Source organism: Balaenoptera physalus, assembly GCF_965194825.1.
Source record: "Balaenoptera physalus genome assembly, chromosome: 18".
Lineage (NCBI taxonomy): Eukaryota > Metazoa > Chordata > Mammalia > Artiodactyla > Balaenopteridae > Balaenoptera > Balaenoptera physalus.
In genome coordinates, this window is record NC_138899.1 from 10,428,319 (window position 1) to 10,453,626 (window position 25,308).

The 25,308-nt window shown below is 42.3% G+C and overlaps 1 protein-coding gene across 3 annotated transcripts in view; it reads right to left on the bottom strand.

The window, feature by feature from the left end:
- The window catches only part of PCCA (propionyl-CoA carboxylase subunit alpha), a 358,193-nt gene that overhangs the window by 11,062 nt on the left and 321,823 nt on the right, over positions 1-25,308 (bottom strand). For all 3 annotated transcript variants that reach the window (XM_082434636.1, XM_082434634.1, XM_082434635.1), the window contains one exon: positions 3,123-3,263. In XM_082434636.1, the coding sequence (XP_082290762.1) occupies positions 3,123-3,263 (141 nt within the window). The remainder of the gene's footprint in view (positions 1-3,122; positions 3,264-25,308) is intronic.

The window sequence follows — 25,308 nt, forward strand, 5'->3', positions numbered from 1 at the left end:
TTTTCAAACTGAAAAGAAAATCAGTTATTGAAAAAATATTTTCAGAAGGCAGACAGAAAAGGCACATAGGAAAGGCACATAAAAGTCATTCTTGGCAACTGTTTCCTGAATTACATGTGTGATTCTAGATGTTCTCAATCCACTCCGACGTCATTTCTTTCTGGTTTGCGTGCTTGTATGCATTTTACTGCTTATGAACTGGCATCCCCTCCCGACATACTCAAAAAGGTTATTATACAATCATTTCAGAAATGATTTTCCTACCACATTTAATGTTAAATAGCAGGCAACAGACACTGAAAAAGTATTAGCGATGTTTGCTGGGTGAACTTGAAACAAGCACTTAGAGTAAAACCCAGCTTCTGAGCTGAGACGGAGGGGGACCTCTCCCCACAAAGCTCTCTGAGCACACTGGCCGATTCCAAATGGCCACCTCGGATTATTTCGTCCTGAGCTTCTTAAGCTCTGTTAACGCTATTTACTTCGAAGAGCAGATCTGTCCTTCATTGTCTATGACACTTCTGTGGAGCAGGTTATCGCCAGGCTCACCATTGTAAGATTTGTCAAGTTTTACTTATGCTAAATATAAAAATTACAGATAACTGGGATTTAAACTATAAAAAATAACATTACAAAGAAAAATAGAATACTTGTAGGCCCTTAGCTGTGTTTTTGGTCCTTGTTTGCCTTGAAAATACACAGAGATGACTGATTCCGTTATCTTCCTACTGATAAGAGTGGAACCTGGCTCAGCTAGTGTTATTGCTAAGGACAAGACAACACGCCCTACAGTGTTAAAATAATCTTAAACCGCAAAACTTAAAAGCTACAAGTGTTATTTTCTTATAATGGCCTCAAGTATGTGCCGTGCCTTAGGTCCAAGGAAATTTTCGAGTGTTTTAATTACACAAGGCAGATTTAACTCTAGAAGTTGTTGTAAGAGCCGACGATTAAACATCCCACCCCCTGCTTTTGGTTTAGCTATTAGCAGTTTGGGACACTTTTCACAAATAATAACTCAAGGGAAAATACTGTCTTATCAAAACACAATGGTACAGAATATGGAAGGAAGTTCTGCCAGGACCAAAAGTGGCACTGGAAGCTGGAGAGAGGAATGAAAGCAGGCCTTCCGTGACCAGCCCAGGCACATGCGTGTGCAGAGCATTTATTTACAAGGAAGGGGACCTGGAGACCAGGAGGCGGTTCAGCAACCCGCTCCCCAACCCCCCACGGTGTGCTCTGACTTTAGAGAAATACATAAAATAGAGGCCCCAGTTCCTTCTCAAATCAAACCAGTCTTGAATACCCACGTTTAATTATCAGTGGTGGTTTCCAACATCTGAGCTCCCCCCATGAACCAAGGACTAAGACCACACTGTTCCATTTCACCAAAATGCCTAGCTTTCCCACGTTAACTTATTAACCGGGAAATGGAAAGTACGAAGGCTCAGCCCTTCTGGTATCTGGAGCAGCTGCTGGCAACAAGGAGGCTGCAGGCCCCCTGCTCTCCAGGGAGGGGAGCCGACAGCCTGAACTGCCCCCTCGAGCTCCCAGCAGGGGCTGCCACCCCCTCCTCCTCCCTCCTCTCAGGTTCTGTCTGACTCAGGTGTTGGAAAAGTGAGGATTTCAGTGAAATGTATATTTTTCTTTTTCTAAGCACAAATGTGATTTTATAATTAAAGCCACACAGTTAGGACCGACAAGCTCAGGATGGCCGTACACAGCCTCTGTGGCTTCTGGAATAAGCTTAAGGAGGAAAATGGAAAAAACAACAAAAACCTCTCCCGCTGTTTACCAACCTACACTTCTAGTCACTAGGAGATTGTCCTGACTGCTCTGGTAATGTAGTGAGTGTAGACATTCTTAACGTCAAGGCCAAGGGGCTGTCTTCTCAGGGCCCTAATCCTTCAGAACCAAGAGATACAAGACAAACCCCTCCCCGACATTCAACACAGAATCTTCATTAAGCATCGCCTCTCCCAAATCCTTAACACTAGCGTGTTTGACAATCTTAATGAGTGTTTTCTTCCAGCAATGTCAATGCTTTCAAAGTAAGCCTGACAATTCACAGCTCCTGAACCTCTTTTATGCTCTTCTAGAAAAGCTGGTAGTTGTTCCGTTTCTATATCATCAGGTAAAGCAACTGTTGAGTCAGTTTTCCAACTTCACATATCAGTTTCAGGGCTAATCATTTAAACAACTGAAACTGATCATTTTTTCTTAATATTCATCTACTGTAAGTACTTTTCTAGAAGCTAATGCCAACCAACTACATGAGTTTTCCTCAACGTTATTTTACTTACGTTAATAAAGAAATACAGAGGCAGTTTTAATGTAGTATTTATAGGAAAATATATAAACTCCTGTGACATAACTGAAATACAAAATGGGATCACCGTATCATCCATTAAAGACTGTCTTGTTTGGATGTTATCTTCCGGCACATAAACAAAAATGTGGGGACTTAAGCGCTCCCTAGAAACCTTCTGGTTACATCTTTGTCTTCTATTTACTTTTGCTGCTGATCAATAGATTTCTATCTATGCGCTGCTACAGTGAATGTATCCTTTTGTCCACAGCATGCTACCTTGAGACTGAACATGTGAGGAAATATTAACATTGCTTTGATTTGTGCCTTGATGTCACAAGGTCAAGATGAAAAAATTCAAACTGTGATCCTAAATTTTATTTCGGAAGTGCTCTGGTACAATACAGATTATGGAATTCACTTTCCTTAGTACCCTTCCTATTTATTCCAGAATACGTGCAAAAAATTCCCCCATCGGGGGATCATTTCTTGGCATGACTTCTCTAAGGATGCTTAAACCACAGAGAGCTAGAGAGTAAACAGAAATTTTAAATGAAACGCTTCCTGAACACTAAATTTGCCAAAAAAACAATGAATCTGGCCTTATTTCTGTTCCAGTCCCCGGTCATTTGGGAGGAGAGGCACTCAGAGATATTGTTACTAACCTAACTCAGATGTGAAACTGTTGGACAAAGAATGCACAAAAGCTCCTCTGCTGTTTTGTGGGGTAGTACGACTCAAGAACGAGATCCTGCTTCAGTCTGCAACAGCCCCGAGACACACACACAGACACACACAGAATTACAGTCCTTACCAGGTCCCCAGGCTTGACAGAGACGGCCACCACCACGCCAGGCATTGGGGAGCGCAGAATACTGCTTGTGTCCTCAGCCGCTTTTTCCAGCATAAATTTGTTCAATTCTGCGGCGAGTTTGGTTAGGATATGCACCTTGTACTTAAAGGGAAAAGAAAGTGAGATTAAATGATGAACTTTTCCTCAAATGTAGCATTCATTCAAAATCAGTTTTTAGCTTTTAAATTATACCATCTCTCATGGTTTTTCATGATTGTACACAAAAGCAAAATATATTAGTTTGTTCCTGCCATATATTGTGAGCCAGTTGTTTAAGAAATTTCTTGAAAGTAGAACTACTCCGGTAATTAATTAGTGATAAATAGTAATCATCCTGTATCTTTTAAGAAAAACACCTCAAAACTTTATAAAGAAAACAGTGAGAATTTCCTTGTATTCCCTTCACCACTTAGAAACTTATCCCAATTGACACAAATTCCGCAGCTGGGCCAGCCCACGGGAGAAAGGGGTGCTGCCAGCAGACACCGGTAGGTGGCAGCAGACAGCCGTGTCAAACTGCCTGCTCCCCGCAAAACAGCGGCTGGACTATGTATCAGTAAGTTAAGACAAAGGGTTTTGGTGTTCATTTTGGGCAAAATAATATTTAAAAATGCACATTTTTTCCAGTGACATAAAATGTTATGTTCACGATTGAAAAAGTTAGCTTTTCTTTTTAGGCACAACACTACGTGGTCTCTCCAATGTAACAAGATGGTTAGAGTTGATAGAGATGAAATATAATGTGAATATCCTCTGCACTAAGAGGCAATAATTCTAGATTTTAAAACCACTGAAAGAAACATGATCTGCAGGGCTTCCCTGGTGGCGCAGTGGTTAAGAATCCGCCTGCCAACGCAGGGGACACGGGTTTGAGCCCTGGCCTGGGAAGATCCCACATGCCGCGGAGCAACTAAGCCTGTGCGCCACAACTACTGAGCCTGCGCTCTAGAGCCCGCAAGCCACAACTACTGAGCCCATGCGCCACAACTACTGAAGCCTGTGTGACTTAGAGCCTGTGCTCCGCAGCAAGGACAAGCCACCACAATGAGAAGCCCCCGCTCGCCGCAACTAGAGAAAGCCCATGCACAGCAAAGACCCAAGGCAGCCAAAAATAAATAAATTTTAAAAATAAAAATAAATTAAAAAAAAAAAAAGATCTGCAAGCCCAGAACTTTAATGGCACATTTTGTAGGTGGCTCTCAAATAATGAGGGGTACATTAAACGCAGTTCAGCCAAACAGAACATTTCTAATAAAGGGAATTTCTGCCTGGCGGGAAAAATCCTAGATCTCTGTGAATAAACACATGAGCCACCGTTTGCTCTGTTCAAACAGAAACAAAATAACATGGCCGGAGGAAGTGTTACCTGGTGAAGCTGGAACCACCACCTGAAGATTTTCAAATTTCTACCAAAGTGCATTTCCCTGGGGGAAGACTGATGCAGTATCCAGGCAGCTCCATTTTGTTCAGAAAAAGCTGCTGTAACTCAAAGCCTCCTGTGGGCATCGTGATGGCAGGGAGGCACAAGCAAAATGGAATCACCCTTAACTCTGTCCAGGGGCGGTGAAATCTCTTAAGTGTGCTCTCTACGGGGCCTGTTTCAAAAGGCGTGGCAGGAGGGCCCACAGAAGAGCGTCAATGGCCTCAGTTCCAAGCAGGTTTGCGACACCGTGACAGGTTGAATAATAACATCTTTTGCATGTTTCTTTACTCCTGAGTGTGTGTTTTGCAATCAAGACGTACAAGTGTCTGCCAGTTTCTGAAGGATATGATCCTTAAGTGAAATTACAGTGCAAATAAAAGCTTTTTGCTCCTATTAAAATTCATCTGAGTCATAAGTGGTGAGGGAAAAAAGCAAGGAGAGTGCATTCTGCTGTCAGTCTAATAAACATTCTGGGCAGAGGGGCTATTTATCAACGACGAATTGTACCTCAAAGTCCTTCATTAAATCTATGGGAGGGGGGCTACAGGGAGAGGGGAGAATATAATGGTACCAAATCGCACAGTTTTAGTATCTGTGCTCTGTCTGCCTTGGAGAAGAAAATCCAACATCACTAGAAGCATCGGGGTCAACAAAAAAAAAGTCCCTTTTCTGGCTGGCGCCATCCTGTGCGGCTCCCCCTCGTGACTGCTCAGCGCTGGGCCCAGTTGGCTCGTTCTCCCCGGAGCGAACAGATCTTTTTTCTTCTTGTTTTTCGCACAATTTGACTTCAACATGTGAACTCAGGGAAAGTATCTTTCTACACTGAGGACAATGCGACTTATCACATTTCACCACAGTGGATATACCCTTAAAAACTAATTTTAGCTATATCACAAACAAGCCTTAATATAAATAAAATGCTAAGACTGTCCCAAGCTCCATGTCTCCCCAGAAATGACAAGATCCTGACTAAAACTGGATCCTTTTACTATTTTTATAATTTTCATATCTTTGTGGATTCCTTTCTCTGTAGGACTCCTGCTTTGCTTGGAAAGAGATGTGAAAGAGTCACAAAACTCAATGCCTTTAGATGCAGTCTTTGTTACTGATGAGATGTCCCTTTTCCTTTTGTATTTGTTTATTGTTCTTAAATCTGTTTGGGGGATAAGCGACTTATTGTAATCACAAGTAAAAAATAACAGCAGCGTAAGTGCCTCAGGAGAGGCCCTGTTGCACATAGTTGGCTGAGACATGACCTTTCTGAATATAAAAAGAGGCGGCAGAGAGAAGGTTCTCTTTTTAAGACTACCTTTGATGTTGTCCTGACCTTCAGCGTGCCCACACAAACACGGCTTCTGGAAACAACCCCTTGGCTGGCGGTGCAGTGGGGCACGGGGCGCAGGCCAGGATGGGAGCTGAGCGGAGAGCAGCATATGGGCCCATCAGAATGAACTGCCTGGTGAGAACCGTAAAAGCTTTTCGATGCCCCAGAAAAGAAGTCATTTAAGAATGTACACTAGGGCTTTCAGAGCTTATGATCAAAACTGCTATTTATTGGTTCCTCTGAATTCTAAGGGGGCACGGGCAGAGCAGCCGACGGGGTGAGAGATTTCAGGAAAATGCCCCGTGACCTGTGCAGACTTTGATTTTATGCTAAATATTTGAATATTCCTCATGGGCTCCACAGAACTTTCCTGGAGAGTTTTGATTTTCAGTTGTTGTTGTTATTGTTTTCAAGCAGAGAGACCACCAACTCGATGTTTTGGGGGTGGGAGGCCAAGATGTTAAAGGCTCGTTGACGGGAGAGAGAAGCACAATCCTGGGAGAAGCCGGAAGGTTCTCCCTCTGCAAGGTCTGGAGAAAGGTCAGCAAGCAGGATTCGAGCCTGCTTGCTGGGGGGGCCGGAAGCTGAGCTGCTCCCGGGCTCATGAGGATGGAGCCTCACCCTGGGGGTGTAGGGAGGTGCTCTCCAAACCACAGTCAAGCTGTTAAGGTCTTGGAAACACACCCCGCGGTGTAAGCTGGAGCAGAGGACAGGTGCTCCCCGGGCACCAGCTCCTCAACCCACAGGGCACCACGGGCGGGAAAGAGGCCGTACCCGATAACCTGACTCTGGTCTAATAACCCCAGCCCCGGCTTCCAAGCAAATTAATTTTGTGGTGTCTGCAATGTAAAACCATGTCTAACAAGAAAATTTCTCCCAAAAAGTTCAAAAGAAAGAGAGAAAAATCATACCAGACGTAAAAAGGATCAGGAAGAAAACTATTAAGAGATGGACAGTTAAAAGGAACGCAATGGAATTGTTATAAAAATGAGCATACAGCTCTTAACAGGGAACTTGACCACGGGGAAAAGGTGGGGGGCAGAGCCGGGCGGCTGCTGGCGGAGGAGAGGGCCAGTCCTGGTTCTGGGGGGAGAGATGGCTTTTTAACCAGACTCGGTTAACGAAAACATCCTGCCAGTGGGCATGCCCAGCCGTGCCCTGCACACACCCCACTCGGTGCCCCGGGCAGCAAAGAGCCCTCATGGCGGACACGCTGCCCTCAGATGGTCACACGACACACCGTCCTGCTGGTGTCCGTGTTAGTTTAGCACATGCATCTCCTCATGGGGCTTAAATCCCTGCTTCTCCCCAAGGCCTCCAGATCCACCGGCGGTGTAACACACCCCATGTGCTCACGTGCTTGTTAGACTCAGGGGTCTGGGGGCCCCTCCAAGAGGAGTGCGTCCAGTTTGTTTATGTATTTTTTCAGTCGCGGTTTCAGAGCCTCTCCTGTCCTTCCTCGTAAAGTAGGCTCAGCTCTGGTTTTCTTCCCTACGTCTTTCTCTCCATAATGAGGAGCATACACATGTACAGCTGACGCACTGCTCATGCTTCTTCACATCGACTGTGGGCCCGCTCAGCCAACACGGACTCAAGGATAAATGATGAAGCTTCACTGTCAGTTATTTTTCATCAATTATCTTAACATCCTGAAGCACTGGCCTTAGACTGTACATCGACCTTCACTAAGTAAGGTGGCAAAAACATTTCTTCCAATACAAGGATCTCTTCTCATTCAAAGTTTTACACCTTCTGCCCCAAGGGTCTCCAACCCTTAAGCTGTGTCTTCATTTCCACCACATGGCAGTGAGAGCTAACACTCAGATGCTCCTCTAAAAGTCTACTTTCCTGACTCTGAGCCAGAGGTAAACTGTCAATGTTTTTAAAGTGACAGAAACGACTAGATGCAAAAATGAGGATGCAACTTTGAAAACATCGGTGTTTCAGAAAAATAGGGGGGGAAAAAAAACCCCACAAGATATAAAGCATTTAGGTGGAATTAGAACTGTAATTCAACCTTGTCTTCCTTTCCTACAGTCTTCGTGGGATATACCTAATTAACACTGGCGGAAGAACAAAGCGAGGGTTCCAAGCCAGGCAAAATACAGTCCCCCTCTACTTCAGCATCAGGCCCTACAAAACCAAACCAACAGAAATGTTCACGAAACAATACTGAAAGCACACAGAATTAAAGCTGGAGCTGTCCTGCTGGAGGTACACCCAGGCGAAGAAGGGGGAACGAACAGACAGCAGTTAGAGCGCCTGGCACCACCGCAGTCACCGGGGCAGCCTGTTAGCATAACGCTGTGACAGCTCCATCGGTACGGTCTCAAGGTAGCTGTCAATCAAGGATGCATCATTTAATCCAGCAGCACTCGGAGGACTCTCTCCGACAACCCACATGACAGCATATCTACAGCTCTATTTGTATCAGCACCCAGTTGTGTTTACAATGCTGTTGTAATTAGAAAAGATGCAACAGGCAGCAATATTATTGAGATCTCCATTTTGCAGTACTGCCCTGTAAAGTGTGATCTTGCTTCACAGAGTCATGCTAAATGACAAAAGGCTATTTTCTTCCATCTCCCAGCTCAGACAGCACTTCATTTGCAGCTATCTATAATTAGATTAATGGTGTAGTGCAGTACAAAGCAGGCCCACTTCACATCAGATAGCATATGAATTAGGACAAACACTGATTTCAATTCCAGGCAGAGAAAGCAATGACTGGGGTATTTAGCATACCCTTTATGGTGGAATGAGATGTTAATTGTGTACCATTACCTCTAAACTGCTTGCTTGTTGTATAAATCACTGTGCTAATTGATGCAGAGATAGAAATGTAGCCACAGGCAAGAAAGCAAAGGAATGAGGGCTGAAGATGGTGGATAAAGGATTATCGAGTAAAACCATATGGAGATGCGGTTCCTTTGAAACCTCTCCTTTCTGCCCATGAACAGGATCTCTTAAAAGTACAGAAGAACTCTTGAATCAGGAAAGAAAATTTAATTTTTCGCATTTCTTTTTAAAAACACAAATTTCTTTTAAAAGTTCCTAGCTGCCAGAAATCCAAATAAGAGGCAGGTGGAATTAATCTGAATATATGCTTATAAAAATACGGAACGCGTAGTTTTCAAATAGTTCGAGCACCCTAACAGGTTCTGGGTCATCGGTTACTAAGTAACACTTGGAAACTACCTGAAGCAGATGTTTCTCTGTTACACATCCACAGGGCAGAAATAAGTTTTTCCCAAGACTTGAGGTTGTTCTTGTAGACCAAAGCAAAATACAAAACAAACCTGTGCTGGTTTAGGAGTGTGAAAATGAAACCGCACAACTCAGATGGGACTTGAAACCACGGTCTTTTACTTGAGATCACACATCTCGTCTCAGGACTTAATGAAGCTCAGGTTCTTTAAGTCTCATCGCAGAAAGAATTCAGCGAGAGACAAAGTGATAGGTAAGAAGTGGATTTATTACATTCTAAAGCAACTATACTCCAATAAAGATGTTAAAGAAAAAAAAGAGAGAAGTGGATTTATTTAGAGAGATACACATTCCATAGACAGAATGCAGTCCGGCTCAAAAGGCAAGAATGGCCTTGGGAGAAACACACTCCACAGACAGAGCGTGGGCCATCTCAGAAGGAGAAAGGCCCCGAAATATGGGGTGGTCAGTTTTTATGGGCTGGGTAATTTCATAGGCTAATGAGTGGGAGGATTATTCGGGGGAAGGGGCGGAGATTTCCAGGAGGTGGGCCACCGCCCACTTTTTGATCTTTGATGGTGGGCCTCGAAACTGCCATGGTGCTGGTGGGCGTGTGGTTTAGCATGCTAATGTATTACGATGAGCGTATAATGAGGTTTAAGGATTTACTGGAAGTCCAATCTTCTGCCATCTTGGACCTAGTTGGTTCTAACCAGTTTTTGTCATGTCCTATGTCTGTGTCTCATTCTTTTAAAGGTTGTACCCTGCCCCCTTCCCTCCCATTTCAATAAGATTTTAATGATGTAGAAGCATTTACTGAGGATGTGAAGCCAACAGAAGAGAACCATTTTTATCTGCCATTGAAACAATGGTAATGCCATCACCAAAACACTCAAATCCGACTACTGCAGTTCGTGATTTCACATCGATAGGGAGGAACGAGAAAGGAGATCTGTATTCTTGTTTTTTCTTTTTTTCCCTAAAACTAGCAAAAAATAATAAACAAAAGCACATAATAATTTAAAATGCTGCTCCTTCCTTGTTAAAATGTCCCATTCAGCACGCAACAGCTCTTATCAGGGTAAAATGAGCATCTCAGAAGCACAAATACAGACACCAAATGCTATACTCGAGAAGTCCAGCTGTTAAAGACCCATAGATAAACGTGCTCTTCGGAAGCTCATGTGTTCACAATTTTTTTTAATAGCAAAGCAACAATAAGGTGCAAATTACTGCTGTGCACTTTTTCACAAATTCAGCTGCTTAGTAATTAGCACCGTTATAACAAAACTTTATTATAGTAAAGTTAATAGTTCAAATTCTCAACTTGATAGTAACAGTTAATATATCCGTCTATTGCAAATGCACATTTAAGAAATACTATATACGGTTTAGCCTTGTGAAATACAAATACCATATTAACGTGCAAGACAATAAAACAAGGTCTCAAGAAACTAGAACGTCTCGTTCAAGTTATCACCTCTGCAACTTGGGGGGAAAAGTCCGGCAGCTCCTTGGTTGGGGGCAACAGAACACCTGTATTGAAACTGCAAAGTCAACAGTTTAAGGTCTGGGTCATAATGCTAAATAATACTTAAAAAAAAAAAAAAAAGCAACTCTGAAGAAACATCAAGGGCCCTTGAAATGGAAACAAATGCCAGCAAAGTAAAGAGTGTGAGCTACCCTGACATAAGGCCTCCCAAGCGTGCAGCAAGGTGACAGAAATGGAAACGCACTGAAGGAAAGCTCTGGAAGCAGCCTAAGGGCCCGCTCCTGATCACTAATCACTTGCTTAGACCACGTAAACCAGAGCTGCCCAGCCTACAGCAAAACTCCGACACACCCCTCACTTGCGGGTCAGCCACGCTGGTGTTAACAGGAGAAGATATATGGCTTCTGATATTGCGTCCCAGTTCCTCAGCATTTGCTCCCTTTAATCGAAAAAGGCAGTTAAACACGAAGTAAATCATTCAGTTAGGTTAGCCGTTTAAGGACATGCAATTGACACTGTCAATATGCTGCAGTGACATAATGTGTCACTTTCAACACGTCCAACTACATTTATGAATCAATCTAGCCTCAAGGTTTCATTTTTTAACTGCTAAGTTGGTTCTTGAACTTCAATGCGCCACAAGGAGCCTCGACGGCAGTAAGGAACAATCTCATTAAGGACAGTGTTTGAGGGAAGAATCACAAAAATAGAGATGGGAGGAACATTCTAACAAAATAAAACAACAAAAATGCATGAAGTCCATTTCAGCAACTCACCTTTCAAAATGCCGGCTAAAAAGGGAAAGGTTTCCAGAAAAAAACTTAAGGCTAATATGAAAACCTTCAATGAAATGAGTTAGTAAGTTTGTGTACATCTCCAGCTAGTTCCTAAAATACAACATCCTCTGGAGAGGGGATGTTGGTCAACAATGCAAAAATCTAACCTAATTTTTCTTATTGTGTGTTTTAATCACAAGGGTCCTTCCAATTCTAATATCCTAAGATAAGCAACTTTCCTTTTTTAACAATAGTGCTGAAAATTAAATTGAAATTAATTAAATATTAAACATTAAATCCAGCACTTAATAATAGGATTTATTTCCTCAGTTGGGCTCCACTGAGGTTACTTTCCTTGTAATTTGAAACACTTGTGTCTTAATACAAACCCAAAAATGATGGAAAAGAAAAAAAGCTACTGTACGGGGAGCCAGCCCCACTCCCGGTCTGCAGGGAAGGGGAGCTTGGAGAGCAAGTCATCAGCGGGTTCCTGAAGGAGTCTGTTAATGGGGCAACTTCCCTGGAGCTGGGCGCCGTGGGACGCTGTGTGCAGGTGTGCCCTGATAAAGGCACCCAGCCTCTGCTTCGCCCAGGTGCCCACAAGCTGTCTAACATATGCCACAAAGGTAATTTGCTGGGATAAGTGGCACTTTCCCATCCACAAAGGCAAGTCCATTGACAATGCACTGTACAGAACTCACAAAATAGAACATGTGCGTTCTGTTCGATCAGGAGCCTCCGTGACACGTTATGACTATAATGAGTCATTTCTTTCTATTCTACACAAGAAAAATATTACAGATCTTTGAAAGCCTTGTACTCAAATAATACCAGCTAACATCTATTAACATTACAGGCTGTTTCTATTCTGCATCCTGAATTGCTTTATGTAATTACGAGTTTATAAGGTATTTGGTAAACCAGTTAAGAAGGTGCCTTTTTAAAGCACTGTATAATTTGGGGTACAATGAAACGTTCTCTTGAAAATCTATAATTAGGGCAGCATCAGCTTACAAAGAAGTACAGGAAATGTTATAAAAACACAATTATGTAAATAAGCACACAGGTAGGGAAGTGTACCATTTTGCTATGTCCCTACCCCTCTTCTCTTCTCCTCTTCTCTGTGAATTATTCTTTGCTCATCTCAAGTTAAAGTAATGCTGTCTACAGGGTGCAGAATAAGCAAACTTTGGGGAAGAGACTTTGGGGAGCTTGGCCTTCCCTTGCAAGTTCTTCAGTGCTGAGTCGGAGCACCAGAGGCCTGGGAAGTGTGCCAATGCCAGGCACGCTTCAACAATGCTTTGACTTTACAAGGATTTTTTAAATGATAAAATATTTTTGCTATTACGTATTCACTGAAGAAACTCAGAATCTAATACACCAAAATGCTGGCTTACATGGGTCAGAAATGCAGAAACTAAAACATGTAAAGATAAAGCAAACAAAGCTCAAGATGACAGTACTACCACGTAGTAAACCGTTGAACAAGAAGATCAAAGCAGAAAACAACTAAAGAGAATTATAGCATGCCTCCCCAAAACATGCCCCTTTTGGTGAAAGGACTGTTTTGAGCTGAAAGCAATTAGCTCTCTATCCTCTCCTTCCTGTCTAAAAGTTGGACGTAAATGTCCTCTGTAAAGGTGTCGCCCTCTCCCACACCAGGAGAAGAACCGCTCCAAAGACAACACTTACCACCTGAGAGGCCTCTTCTCTGCATAATAAACCTTACTAAACAGCCTTTTTAAAATCACACATTTCCTAGTTATCTTCTCACAACTTACCCTACCCCAGAAGCCCCAAACCCCTCTGTCTAACCTCTTCTCCACACTGTACTGCCCTTTGTTGAGATGGTATACAGCCCCAAATTCTCACTGCCTCAAGCGACATTTCTTTATGAACTCCCATGTATATGTAATATAATCTACTTTTTCCCCTCTTGTTAATCTGCCTTGTTAGTTTAATTTACAAGGCTCTAGGCACTGAATGTAAGAAGACAGAAGAGAAAGTTTTCCTTCCCTACACAGCCCAGCAACCATTGGTCCAAATTACTGGGAATGATCTCTATCAGGGGATCTCTATTGCTTAGCAATTTTACAGCTTAGAATTCTGACATATCTTAGAAAATTTAACCAGGGCTACTAAATGGACTTCTGATGTGCTACATATTGTGCATTACAAAGAACATACAACACTGAAGGTAGATGAGACCTGAAAAGCCACGTGCCAATCAAGGGAACAGGAGGTATGGCTGTCGCATTGGAAATGGCAAAAGTGAAAAACACAAGTCTTCGAAGCCAAATGACCTGAGTCTGACATCACCTTTTGGCCTACTGACGTAACTCCTCAGAACAAATTTCTTCATTTCTAAAATCAAGATAATAATTAAATGATTAAATCAACAAAGATTTGCAAAGTAACTAGGAAATGCCTGACCGTAACTATTCACCAAATATTATTTCCTGTCTCCTTCTCAAACATCTCAGATTGTCATCGTGGATCAGTAACTTCTAACTGTTATAGTTCTAGCTCTGTGGTTCCACATTTGGGAACAAATAGATTCAATTTTGCAAACACCACCTCTGACTCTAAGATCAAAGAAAGTAAGTTGGTTTTGGTATTATGAGAGCTTCTAGATGAGGCAGTGCAGGACTCTGGGGTTATCCTTGCCTTAGAGACTTAAAGAGGTGCATGGTGAACTGGAGAAACAGTTTGGTTCATTCACTCAAAAACATTTGTCAAGTATACCTGGGCAACATGAGTATACAAGATAAACAGGGGAAAAAAATGGCTCCTGACCTCAAACACCATAATCTGGCCAGACAGAAAAGACATTCATGAATGACACAATATAAATATAAATACAAATATAAATATAAATGAGTCCTACAAAGGATGTGATCAATATGAAGTAGGCTTTTTGATTTTAGCCCGGCTCTTAAAGAAATCCTCCCAGGTTGGGATTCAGGGGAGAACAATGATTTAACTTTTAGGAGCTGGAGTCAGATACTTAAGACTTCTAACTCGCCCACCTAGGAGCCTGGAAACAGAACTTAAACTTTCTACATCTTGAACTCCTTGTTTATAAACTGCGGACCGTAATAGTGCCTACTACAAAAGGTTGTTGTGAGAAACAACCAATGGCTCACTGAAGAAATCGAACAGGAAACCAGAAAGTACCTAGAGACAAATGAAAATTAAAACACGATGATCTAAAACCTATGGGACGCAGCAAAAAGCAGTTCTAAGAGGGAAGTTTATAGCAATACAAGCTTACCTCAGGAAACAAGAAGAATCGCAAACAACCTACCTAACCTTACACCCAAAGGAACTAGAGTAAGAAGAGCAAACAAACCCAAAGTTAGTAGGAGGAAAGAAATCATAAAGATCAGAGCAGAAATAAATGAAATAGAAACTAAAAAACAATAGAAAAGATCAATAAAACTAAAAGCTGGTTCTCTGGAAAGATAAACAAAATGGATAAACCTTTAGCCAGACCCACCAAGAAAAAAGGGAGAGGGCCCAAATCAATAAAATCATAAACGAAAAAGGAGAAGTTACAACCAACACCACAGAAATGCAAAGGATCGTAAGAGGATATGACGAACAACTATGCACATATGCCAATAGAATGGACATATTCTTAGGAAGGGACAAGACTGAACCAGGAAGAAATAGAAAATATGAGCATACCAAGCACAAGGCATGAAACTGAATCAGTAATTTTAAAACTCTCAACAAGCAAAAGTCCAAGACCAGACGGCTTCACAGGAGAATTCTACCAAACACTCAGAGCAGAGTTAACACCTATCCTTTTCAAACTCTTCCAAAAGGCTGTTATGAGGATTCAGTGAATTCTTTTATGAGGAATGCTCAAAACACAGGAAATGCCAGATTAGTATTTAATAGCCATTATTACTACTGTTTTTGTTGTTTTTATTATTAATACATGTCTACAGATAGAGGGGAAATTAAGTAAAAGGGAAAAGAACTAACTTCTTTTTCATACTCTGCTCAGAATATTTCTGGCCACCACATGTGTGGGCATTCCCCACCCCCTTCCCTGCAAAGCAATTCTCCAGCTCTCTTTGAATGTCAACTGGGTGTCCCTACAATTCAATTCAGTTCTGATGCTATGATTCCGCAGGTTAAGGGCTCAGTCTCACGAGCCTGCCCCCCACTTCAGACACCAATTGCAAGTCCAGGTTGTCACCTGTGCTTCTGACAGACTGGCTATAAACTGGAGGTTCCCACAACCCTCTCCTTTGTTTCGATAATTTGTCTGAATGGCCCACCGAACTCAAAAAACAGTTTACTTCCTGGATTACTGGTTTATTATAAAAAGGATACAAAGGAACAGCCAGATGCGAGATGCCTAGGGCAAAGCAGGGGGAAGAGGTACAGAATGTCCATATGCCTCTGCAGGTGTGTCCCCTCCCGGCACCTCCACATGTTCACCAATCCAGAAGCTCTCCAAACCCCTTCGGTTAAGAGAGGTTTTAAACGGAGGCTTCATTACACAGACACGGGTGGATTAAATCACTGGACATCAGTGATAAAGTCAACTTCCAGCCTCTCTCCCCTCCCCGAGGTTGGGGGTGAGGCTCAAAGCTCCAACTCTTCAATCACCGGGCTGGTTCCCCGCCCACCAGCCCCTCCACCTCAGGGGCTTCTCAAAAGTCACCTCATTAACCTAAACTCCGGTGTGGCTGAGAGGGGCTCCTTATAAATAACAAAAGACACTCCTTTTACCTTTATCACTCATTTCACTTAGGAAATTCCAAGGGTTTTAGGAGCTCTGTGCCAGGAATGGGACAAAGACCAAACACATACTTCTTATTTATATCACAATATCTCAAAAGTCAGAATTCAGACGCCAGAATTCTTGCGCATGTTCCCTGGGAAGACACCAGAGGCTGCTCTGGGTAGGTCTAGAATTAATGAAAACACAAGGACCTACATCTCTCTCAAAGAGCACATATCTCACAAATACATAGCTTATTAATCCTTCAGGGAAATTCACTTGGAATTTCCTCTGATAAAATTGTCAGCCTAAGAATTTGGCCTTCTATTCAATCCTCCTGAGTTCTCTCCTGACCAGAAACTTTACCCTACCTATGCTGATCCGACTACCAAAATCTTTCCCCAGACTTTGTGTCTGTGTTTCTAATTCCACATGGCAGGAGAAGTCATATTTGAGGAACTTGAGATTTACTAGGAAAAGAGAACTGGAGACTCAGTGAACCTTGAAAGCTCTTATAAAATTTAAGATGTATTTTATGGACTTAACCACAGTTACAGGATGGCTGTACAAGTCCTACAATATAAGAGGTGTGCAGAACAAGCTAACAATCCCCTCTCTCCTCCAATCTCACTCCCCAGAAGTCATAGTAATAATTTGTATTGAGAAATCTACTCACATAAATCTATAAAAACATAAACATTCACATCCATGTTTATAAATGCTTTTACACTGGGTAAAATACAACAGTGACGTCAGCCTATCTGAAAAGGGGGAAATCCATGATGTTTTGCCATTTGCCATCCTTGACTCACTCTATAAACTTTTAAACACAAGGATGTTTAAGACAGAAAGAACTTTAGGTCACTTGTTTTTCTTTTCACGTGCTTAGTTCATCTGAAGCAGAGGGAAAATCCCCAACCCCCTCTGTAACACACAAACTCGGCCCTGGACAACTCCAGAATGTCTCCGAAGAGCCCCAACTGGCCCCGTCAGGCCCTCTTACCCAGGGCTCAGCTCCCTTGTCCCCAAGAATTACAAGCCCAGTTGTAAATACGACCTGAAGGCCCCGGGGACGTTCCCCGCTCAGCTTCTCCGACCCTTCCCGACGCCGCACGGACAAATCACGCATTCTGCCAACTGTTCTACCTCCCTCTCCTTTTCTCAAAGTTGTTTCCTTTTTTTCTAATGACCCCCGACAGCGTGACTTGTTATCTGTACACAACAGATGACTCTGCCTGGTTGCAACGACTCCATGATAACTTCTCGCAGGTCTCTGTCCTTCACCCGCATAAAAGTGCGCATTGTCTCAAATACTAACGTTCATACCAATCATCATAAAGTTCTCTTAAATTTACAAATTGTCACCACTCAGTGACTCAGAGTCTGGAAGGCCAGAAATGCCAAAAGCAATCACCAAGAGCTTTAGTCATAGAAGTTAAGATCTTTTCCCTGTGGACTAATTTGTAAGTGATAGCTGTCTAATCAAATTGAAAAAGGTCTACCTAACTTTTACCATTACTGTTAAATAATGCTACACAGTAGCTGCGAAATAACGCTAGAAATACTTCACTTGTATAATCTGGAGACCAGGAAGGAGTACTGAATCTCAGATATTCTTTGCTGACCTGCAGTTCTTTGCTCTGGGTTGCAAATACTGGAAAGAGAGAGTCCCAGGAAGATGGGACGGGATGGCTGCCGCTGAGCAGCCTCACTCCATGGCATCTAGCTTAGTGAAGCCATCCTGAATCAGGTTCTGGGCCTCCGTTACACAGGCTTAGAAACCACACTTCCTCCAATAAGCTTAGAATGGATCATTCTCAGCTAGACGGATTCACTGTCAAGCTCACAAGAAACCGATGTGTAAACCATCTTATGAATTTACAATCAGAAATATAGTTATAAAGGGAACTAGCACACCCCCTAACTGTAGTGTGGGTACATAAATTATGGTCAGTGGTTGTTGGATAAATATGGAATGAGCAGAAGGGGCATCAGCTGATCAAAGGCAATGCTTTCCACTAAGTTAGCTTGAGCAGTGGTTTTCAAATGAGAAGCATCAAAACTCACCTGGAGGGCTCGTTAAAACCCAGAGTGCTGGGCCCCACCTCCAGAGTTCCCAATTCAGGACTGGGTTGGAGCTTGCATTTCTAACAGGTTCCCAGGAGCCACACTTGGAGAAGCATGGACGCAAGACACCTTTCTCCATTACTGGAACAGCCTTTCTAATGGGACTATCTTAGACCATTTGGGCTGCTGTAACAGAATACTATAGACTCATGGCTCATAAACGATAGACACTGGTTTCTCACTGTCCTGGGGGTTGGGAATCCAAGATCAAGGCACTGGCAGATCTGGGGTCTGGTGAGACCCACTTCCTGGTTCACAGATGGTCATCTTTTTGCTGTGTCCTCATAATGGTAGAAGGGGCAAGGGATCCCTCTGGGGTCCCTTTTATAAAGCACTAATCCCATTCATGTCCTAGTCAACTCCAAAATGCTCCACTTCCAAATACCATCACATTGGAAGTTAGGTTTCAACATATGAACTTTGGTGGGGAGGCAATCATTCTGTTTATAGCAGGGACCTTAGCTCACGTCCACTGAGAAGCCTTTCTCTCCCTAGACTCAGCTGAACTAGGGAGAACTACACTGCTTCTTTGACTCTTGTTCTAGCTAGGAAAATCTTCTAACATATTCTTTCTTCATAAAACTGGGGTTCAGTTTCTGACTTTGTGTGGCCTATGATTGTCACCTCACTTTCTAGTCTCATTTCCTCAACCAACAGAAGGCGGAGAATATTGCTTGTCTTATAGAATTTTTTTTAAATTGTGTAAGAAAACTTACACGTCTATTTTAAGATTTGAATGAGATAATGTATGTGAATTATCTGGCACAATTCCCAGCACACAAAGTGCCCCGTGAATGGTAACTACTGCCATGACTCTTGTCATGAAGTGAACTGTATCTCCCCAAAATCTACATGTTGAAGTCCCTAACCCCCAATGTGATTATATGTGGAGACAGGGCCTTTAAGGAGGTAATTAAGGTTAAATGAGGTCATAAGGGCGGGGCTCAATGCAATAGGACTGGTGCCCTTACAAGAAGAGGAAGAAACACAAGGAGTGCACCCACACAGAGGAAAGACCATGTGAGGACCCAGGGAAAAGGACAGCCATCTGCAAGCCAAGGAGAGGCCTCAGAAGAAACTGAAACCCAGCAGGACCCTGCAGGGCCCTCCTGAGTACAAAAGCCCCTCTGTGTTCCCTGTTTCTTGTCTGCAGAAAAAGGCTTTAGGGACTTCCCTGGCAGTCCTGTGGTTAAGCCTCCATGCTTCCAATGCAAGGGGAGTGGGTTTGATCCCTGGTGGGGGAACTAAGATCCCACATGCTGCGTGGGTGGCCAAGAAAATTTAAAAAAAGAAAAGAAAAAGAAAAAGGAAAAGGCTTTAGTCTCCTACAACTTCCCTGAGTTCCAAAGAACAGACTCAGTTACTAATAAGGGAAGCAAGGGAATGCAGAAACAAAGGAAAAGCAGTCAAGCAAAAAAAGTAATGATAGCTTAAACAATAGTTCAGCAATAAAACAGAGTCCTAGTTCCTCCTCAAGGGATACACACAACAATCTGATGCATATCTTTGAGTTGTTCTGCAAAAACTAAGACCCCCCCCCCAACCCAGGTGGAGGATGGTGACTACCTGCTGACCCTGACCCCAGGCTGGTGGAAACCAGAAGGTTGATTATTAAGCTTCCTGAAACATCACCCTGTTATCTCACCACCAACCAATCAAAAAAAAGTCCACAAGCTTCAACCCTCACCCCAAGTGCTGCCTTTAAAAACCCTCCCGAAAGCCATCGAGGAGTTCAGGTCTTTTGAGCGTTAGCTACCCATTCTTCTTGCTCGGCACAGTGCAATAAACGCTCTACTTTCCTTCACCACAACCCGGTGTCAGTAGACTGGCTTTGCTGTGTGGTGGGGGAGTGGACCCAAGTTCAGTTCGGTAACAAAAACAAACCTGCTGACACCCTGATCTTGGACTTCCAGACTCCAGAACTGTGAGAAAATAAATTTCTGCTATTTAAGCCACCCAGTCTGTGGTCCTTGGTTATTGCAGTCTGAGCTGACCAATAACCCTGTTCACGGAAGGAACGTCTTTAATGTAGTTTTTGCATGTATTCAGTCTTGCCTATTTGATGTTTCAAAGTTTTGGTGTCTACAGTTTCTCTCTCGTTAATTTTTCTTTGACCTCAGTGTTGCTGTCCCTGAGTTAGACCGTATACATTCTTAGAAGGGTGAGATTAGGAAAAGAAACACGTTAATATAGGTGGAAGGACTCTCTGGTTCCATAAGTAACCTTCTGAGGTTGGAGAACAGCACTGGGCTCAAAGTATCTCCTGGAGAGGGGTTCTCTTTAAATGAGCACACATTTTAGATGGACTGAAACCAGGCATAACTGCCCAACATCTGGGCAGCTGGGGCAGTATTCATTTGATCTCTTGGTTTATTGAAAACTATGGGGAAGCTAAAAAGTCGTAGAAAAGTTGGCAAGGTAACTTCAAATGGAATGCATATGTTATTGAACAAACTTATTAAGTACAAAACCCTTGAAAAGAAGCTTTAATATTAAAAAACTTACAATATACCCAAAGGAGAATTCTATCTAGTCTCAACAAATGACAACAAATGTAGTGCTAGATCACTGTTGCCTTTGGTCTGGCATCTGCAAGAGAAAATTATACACTGAACAAGGTTGACTTTTAACTTTCAACCTTTCTACAACCTTACTAGAATATGGAGAGTCCAGTAACTCCATTTGTTTTAAAATTAATCACCTCAATCTGAAAAAGTCCCCAGGAGAAAATGGATTGAACCAGAATTGTTTAGATCCTCTCCTGGACAGGACTCCATTCTTGCCAAATTTCTTACTTTGGTTAACTTCAGAGGTGATTTGAGACCCAGACTGATCTGAAGATGGGTTTCAAATATTGTCTATCTTATTTTTAAAAAATGAATCTGTTATTCATTCCCCCTGAATGACAGAAGCATGATTTAAATGAATATTCCTTCAAAACTCTTCATTAGAGACTCTTAACTTGGGGAGACAATAAAGTACTAGCACCTCTAGTAAACTCTCAGGCCACCTGTGATTCAGAAACACACAAAATATTTTTTCCTGGCTTCTTCTGTGTTGTTTTGAAAATCATCATCTGTGAAAGAAAAAACTTTTTTAAAACGTCAAATATATTTAAAATTTGTTTAAATCAGGAAGTATGACAAAGTTCACATGAGCTTTGGTTTTATCTTTGTTGACATGATGGGCCAATGTGCTACTCTGCGGCAAAGTGCTCGGCAGTGGAAGTGTGGAAGCCGGAGCGTCAGCCCCCTTGGGAACCCTGGCCACTGCGCTCTACCGGGAGAAAGCACAGCACAAAAGGCTGGAACCAACTTTACTAAAATGCTACTTGTCCCAACATGAAAGTCTGTCTTGAGGCATCCTTGATGCCTTGCCTATCATCCTGCCAAATAAAAGAGGTCACCTAGTACTAGAGAGCTGAGGATAAAGCTGAGTGGCCTAGAAAGAGTGATGCCTGGGTCAGGAAAAAAAAAAAAAAAAAAAGGAACAGTTTCTCTGTCAAACATTGGAAGTCATCATTATCAGAACTACAACTATTTTACTAATATCTTATATCCCAAGGGATGGATAGATAAACCATCTATTTCAGCCCAACATCCCAATAGGACGATGACCATCTCCCAGGGCGATAAGCTCTAGTGTCTCCAGTATGTGAACACTGATGCTGACAAAGGAAAAAAATCTTATTTTCTAAGCCTCTCTTGGGAAGAGCAAAGGCTACTGATATTTGAGAACCGGTGAAGCGGTTCCAAGCTGAGCAGTGGAAGCAAACTCAGTGTTCTATGCACAGACTTTGCACCTCTGATTTCTACCTGTGACCAGTGGAGTCCTCCCCGTCATCCCAACTCGTGGTTTTCCACACGTCATGAAGTGACAACAATCACTTTGCCCACAATGCCAGTGGAAGCCTTGCTGGCTGTCGCTGCCGAGTTCTCAGAAGCAGAGAAGTGAGTCAGCGCCCCGTTGAAAGCTTTCAGCAAGGTGTGGGGCAAAAGACATTTTTCTCTACCGCAAAGAAGTGTGCCAACATCACAGAGCTGGGTCTTCAAACTGCTCCCACCCCAGAAACACCACTGTGAAACAGTTCAACAGGGAGGAGTTACTTTTCAAACGTACTTAAAGAGTACAGCTGGTGATGGAACATTACTCAGCCATAAACAGGAACGGAGTGCTGATATATGGCACAACACGCGAACCGCAAAAAAAGATTATGCCAAGGGAAGGAAACCCAGCACAAAAAGTCACATATTATATGACTCCCTTTATATGAAACATCTAGAGTAGGGTGATCCAGAGAGAGAAGGCAGACTAGTGGTCACCAATAACCTCCACAAGGTAGAGATCACAGTGTCTGGTACATAGAAGACACTCAATTTTGTAGATGAAAAAAGAAGAGAATCTATAATCTTTGGGCCAAGCTACACATGAGTCCATGAGAGCCAGATGAGGCAAAAAAGTGGCCAGCTATGAAAAGTTCCAATGCTGAAGAATCAAATTCCATGAGCCTCAAACCTGACAATTTCCCTTAGAGAAATTTATGGAGTCTTGGAAACCTCAAGGAATTCTTTTGAAAATTTATTTCTGCCTAGACATCACTGAAATTTAGACAGAGGTTCATACTCTTTTTCTTGCCGACAGTATCACTAATGTTCACCTTGCAAAGATGACCTCACTGATAGGAGAACAAAGGAAACATCTTGGTATGAATTTAATTTGAAGACTCTTAGAGAGTCAGTTTGTTGACAGGAGCCTGGAAAAGTCCTGGCCGCTTTCACTGTATCTGCTGCCTCTTGCCTGGGTAAGTCAGCATGTGTTGCCACTAAAGTTTAAAAAAAAAAAAAAATTTAATAGACTGAGTGTCAGAGAAGAGAGAGAGGCTACACTGCTTTACCATTTCATAATTTTAACTTCTTATTCAAGCTAAAGGATAGCCGGCTTCTCAGATATATACTTCAAAACCAAAATCAGGTTAATTTTTTGTTTCATTTGCACAATTTTTCCTATTTTTATTTTCATTAAGTTTTACACTCAAAAAATGAGAGAAAAAAGTGACAATTCTTGGCAAAGATAATGTTTATCTTCTATGAAAAGAAAACTGATTTCCAGGGCAATAAAATAAATTGTACATCTGAATGATATAGCTTCTGTGACTATCGAATACTGTGATTCCTCCCCCCGCCCCCAAGGCCCCATCTTTCTGCTATTTTTGGCTCTGTGTAAATTAGGGGAGAGAGGACTACGAAATTCAGAGACAAAAGAGACCCCACAAATCCTGAGAGACAAAGAGCACCGCCTCTGCTTCCAGCTTCCCATGAGACCTTGTGCCCTCAGATTTCCATCCTGGGAATGCCATGGTCTGAGAATTCAATCCTAGAACTCAAGTTGCCAACCCTTGTAGTTTCCTGAACACACTGTGCAGTTTCATGGCTCCATGGCCGTGTTTGTGGTATCATATCCTTCTAGAATATTCTCCCCATTTTCCTTTGCTTGCCTGACTCATAATCATTCCTTAAGCCTCAGTCAAGGTGTCATCAAGTCAGGAGCCTTCCCCAAATTCCACTTATTGGCTCCTATGTCACCCTGGCTAACGGTCGGTCTTATCTACCATATTATGTTGAAATTACCAGTTTAGGTGTCTGTCTCCTTTACCAGACAGACAGAAAAAGGAGAAGCAGTCACTTTACACTGGAGAAACCAAGCACCACCTTAACCAAGTCATCAGAGAAATGGCACCAGTAACGGGGAGACAGAAACATGCTCTTCCTCCTGATGTGATATACTGAGACGGACACAGCATCTCTTCCATGCCCTCCCTGCCAAAAATGTGTAACCTAATGTGATGATGAGGGAACACCAGACAACTCTAAATTGAGGGACATGTGACAGAATAACTGGCCTGTCCTTAAAAGCGTAGAGATCATCAAAGACAAAGAAAGACTGAAGAACTGTTCCAGACTAAAGGAGACTAAAAGGACATGAAAACTGAATGCAATGTGATTCTGAATTAGATCCTGGACCAGGAAAAAAAAATTTTTTTTCTCTTGCTATAAAAGACATCAGTAGGAAAACCAGAAAAATCTGAAAGGCTTATAGGTTAGACAATGGTACTGTAGCAATGTTAATTTCCTGCTCTGTGATTATACAAGGGAATAGCTGTCTTCTCATTAGAAAATACCCACTTAAGTGTTGCTAGCAACTTACTGAAATGGTTCAGAGAAAAACAATCATACAGAGAGAGTGAGAGAACACGATAAAGCAACCACGATAACATGTTAACATTTGAGAAGTCGATGAAATTATATGGACATTCTTTGGACTATTTTCGCAACTTTTTCTAGAAGTCTTAAGTTATATCAAGGTAAGTTTAAAAAATTTTAAAGCATAAAAATCTAAAGAAAATTTTCCTTTTAGATGAGAAGAATAAACTACGGGACTAGAAAAGTACATGTTATGTTCAGGGTAGATAAGAAAATCTGCAGTAATTACTTTTAAAGTGAAAGCAGTGGTTACACAGGGTGCTAATTGTAAGTTGGTACAATTCCAGGTCACTGACACTATCTCCCAAATTAACCCAACAAACTGGACAGCAGAGCAGTAAAAGATATTATCTTTACTGTGCAGTCACAAATCAGAAGCAAGAACACTGTGAATAATGCTGAGCAATCTACCTGCTTTACAAATAAATATTCTTCTCAGAGACTTAACCAACTAAAAAAACCCATCTCTGCCTTAAAGGCAACCATCCTACAAACACCCTACACAAAATATAAGGGACAACACGTTGTACCAGGATTACAACTGGTGTAATGTAATGTAATACAATGTCTGTGGATGCTCTCTGCCAGCAGTGGTACCACCTCTAGGGGGCTGGTCATTTCAGAGAGTTAGCATTTTCTATCACAAGATGAACTGTACTAGCTACAGGTCTGTGAAACATGGAAGAGTAAGACTTCCATGAAGAGTAAGACTTTGTATCTGCCATCAGGAAGTTTGCCCTGACATTTGGGGAACATGCACATGTAGAGGTAAGTTGTGGAACCAGGCATAACGTAGA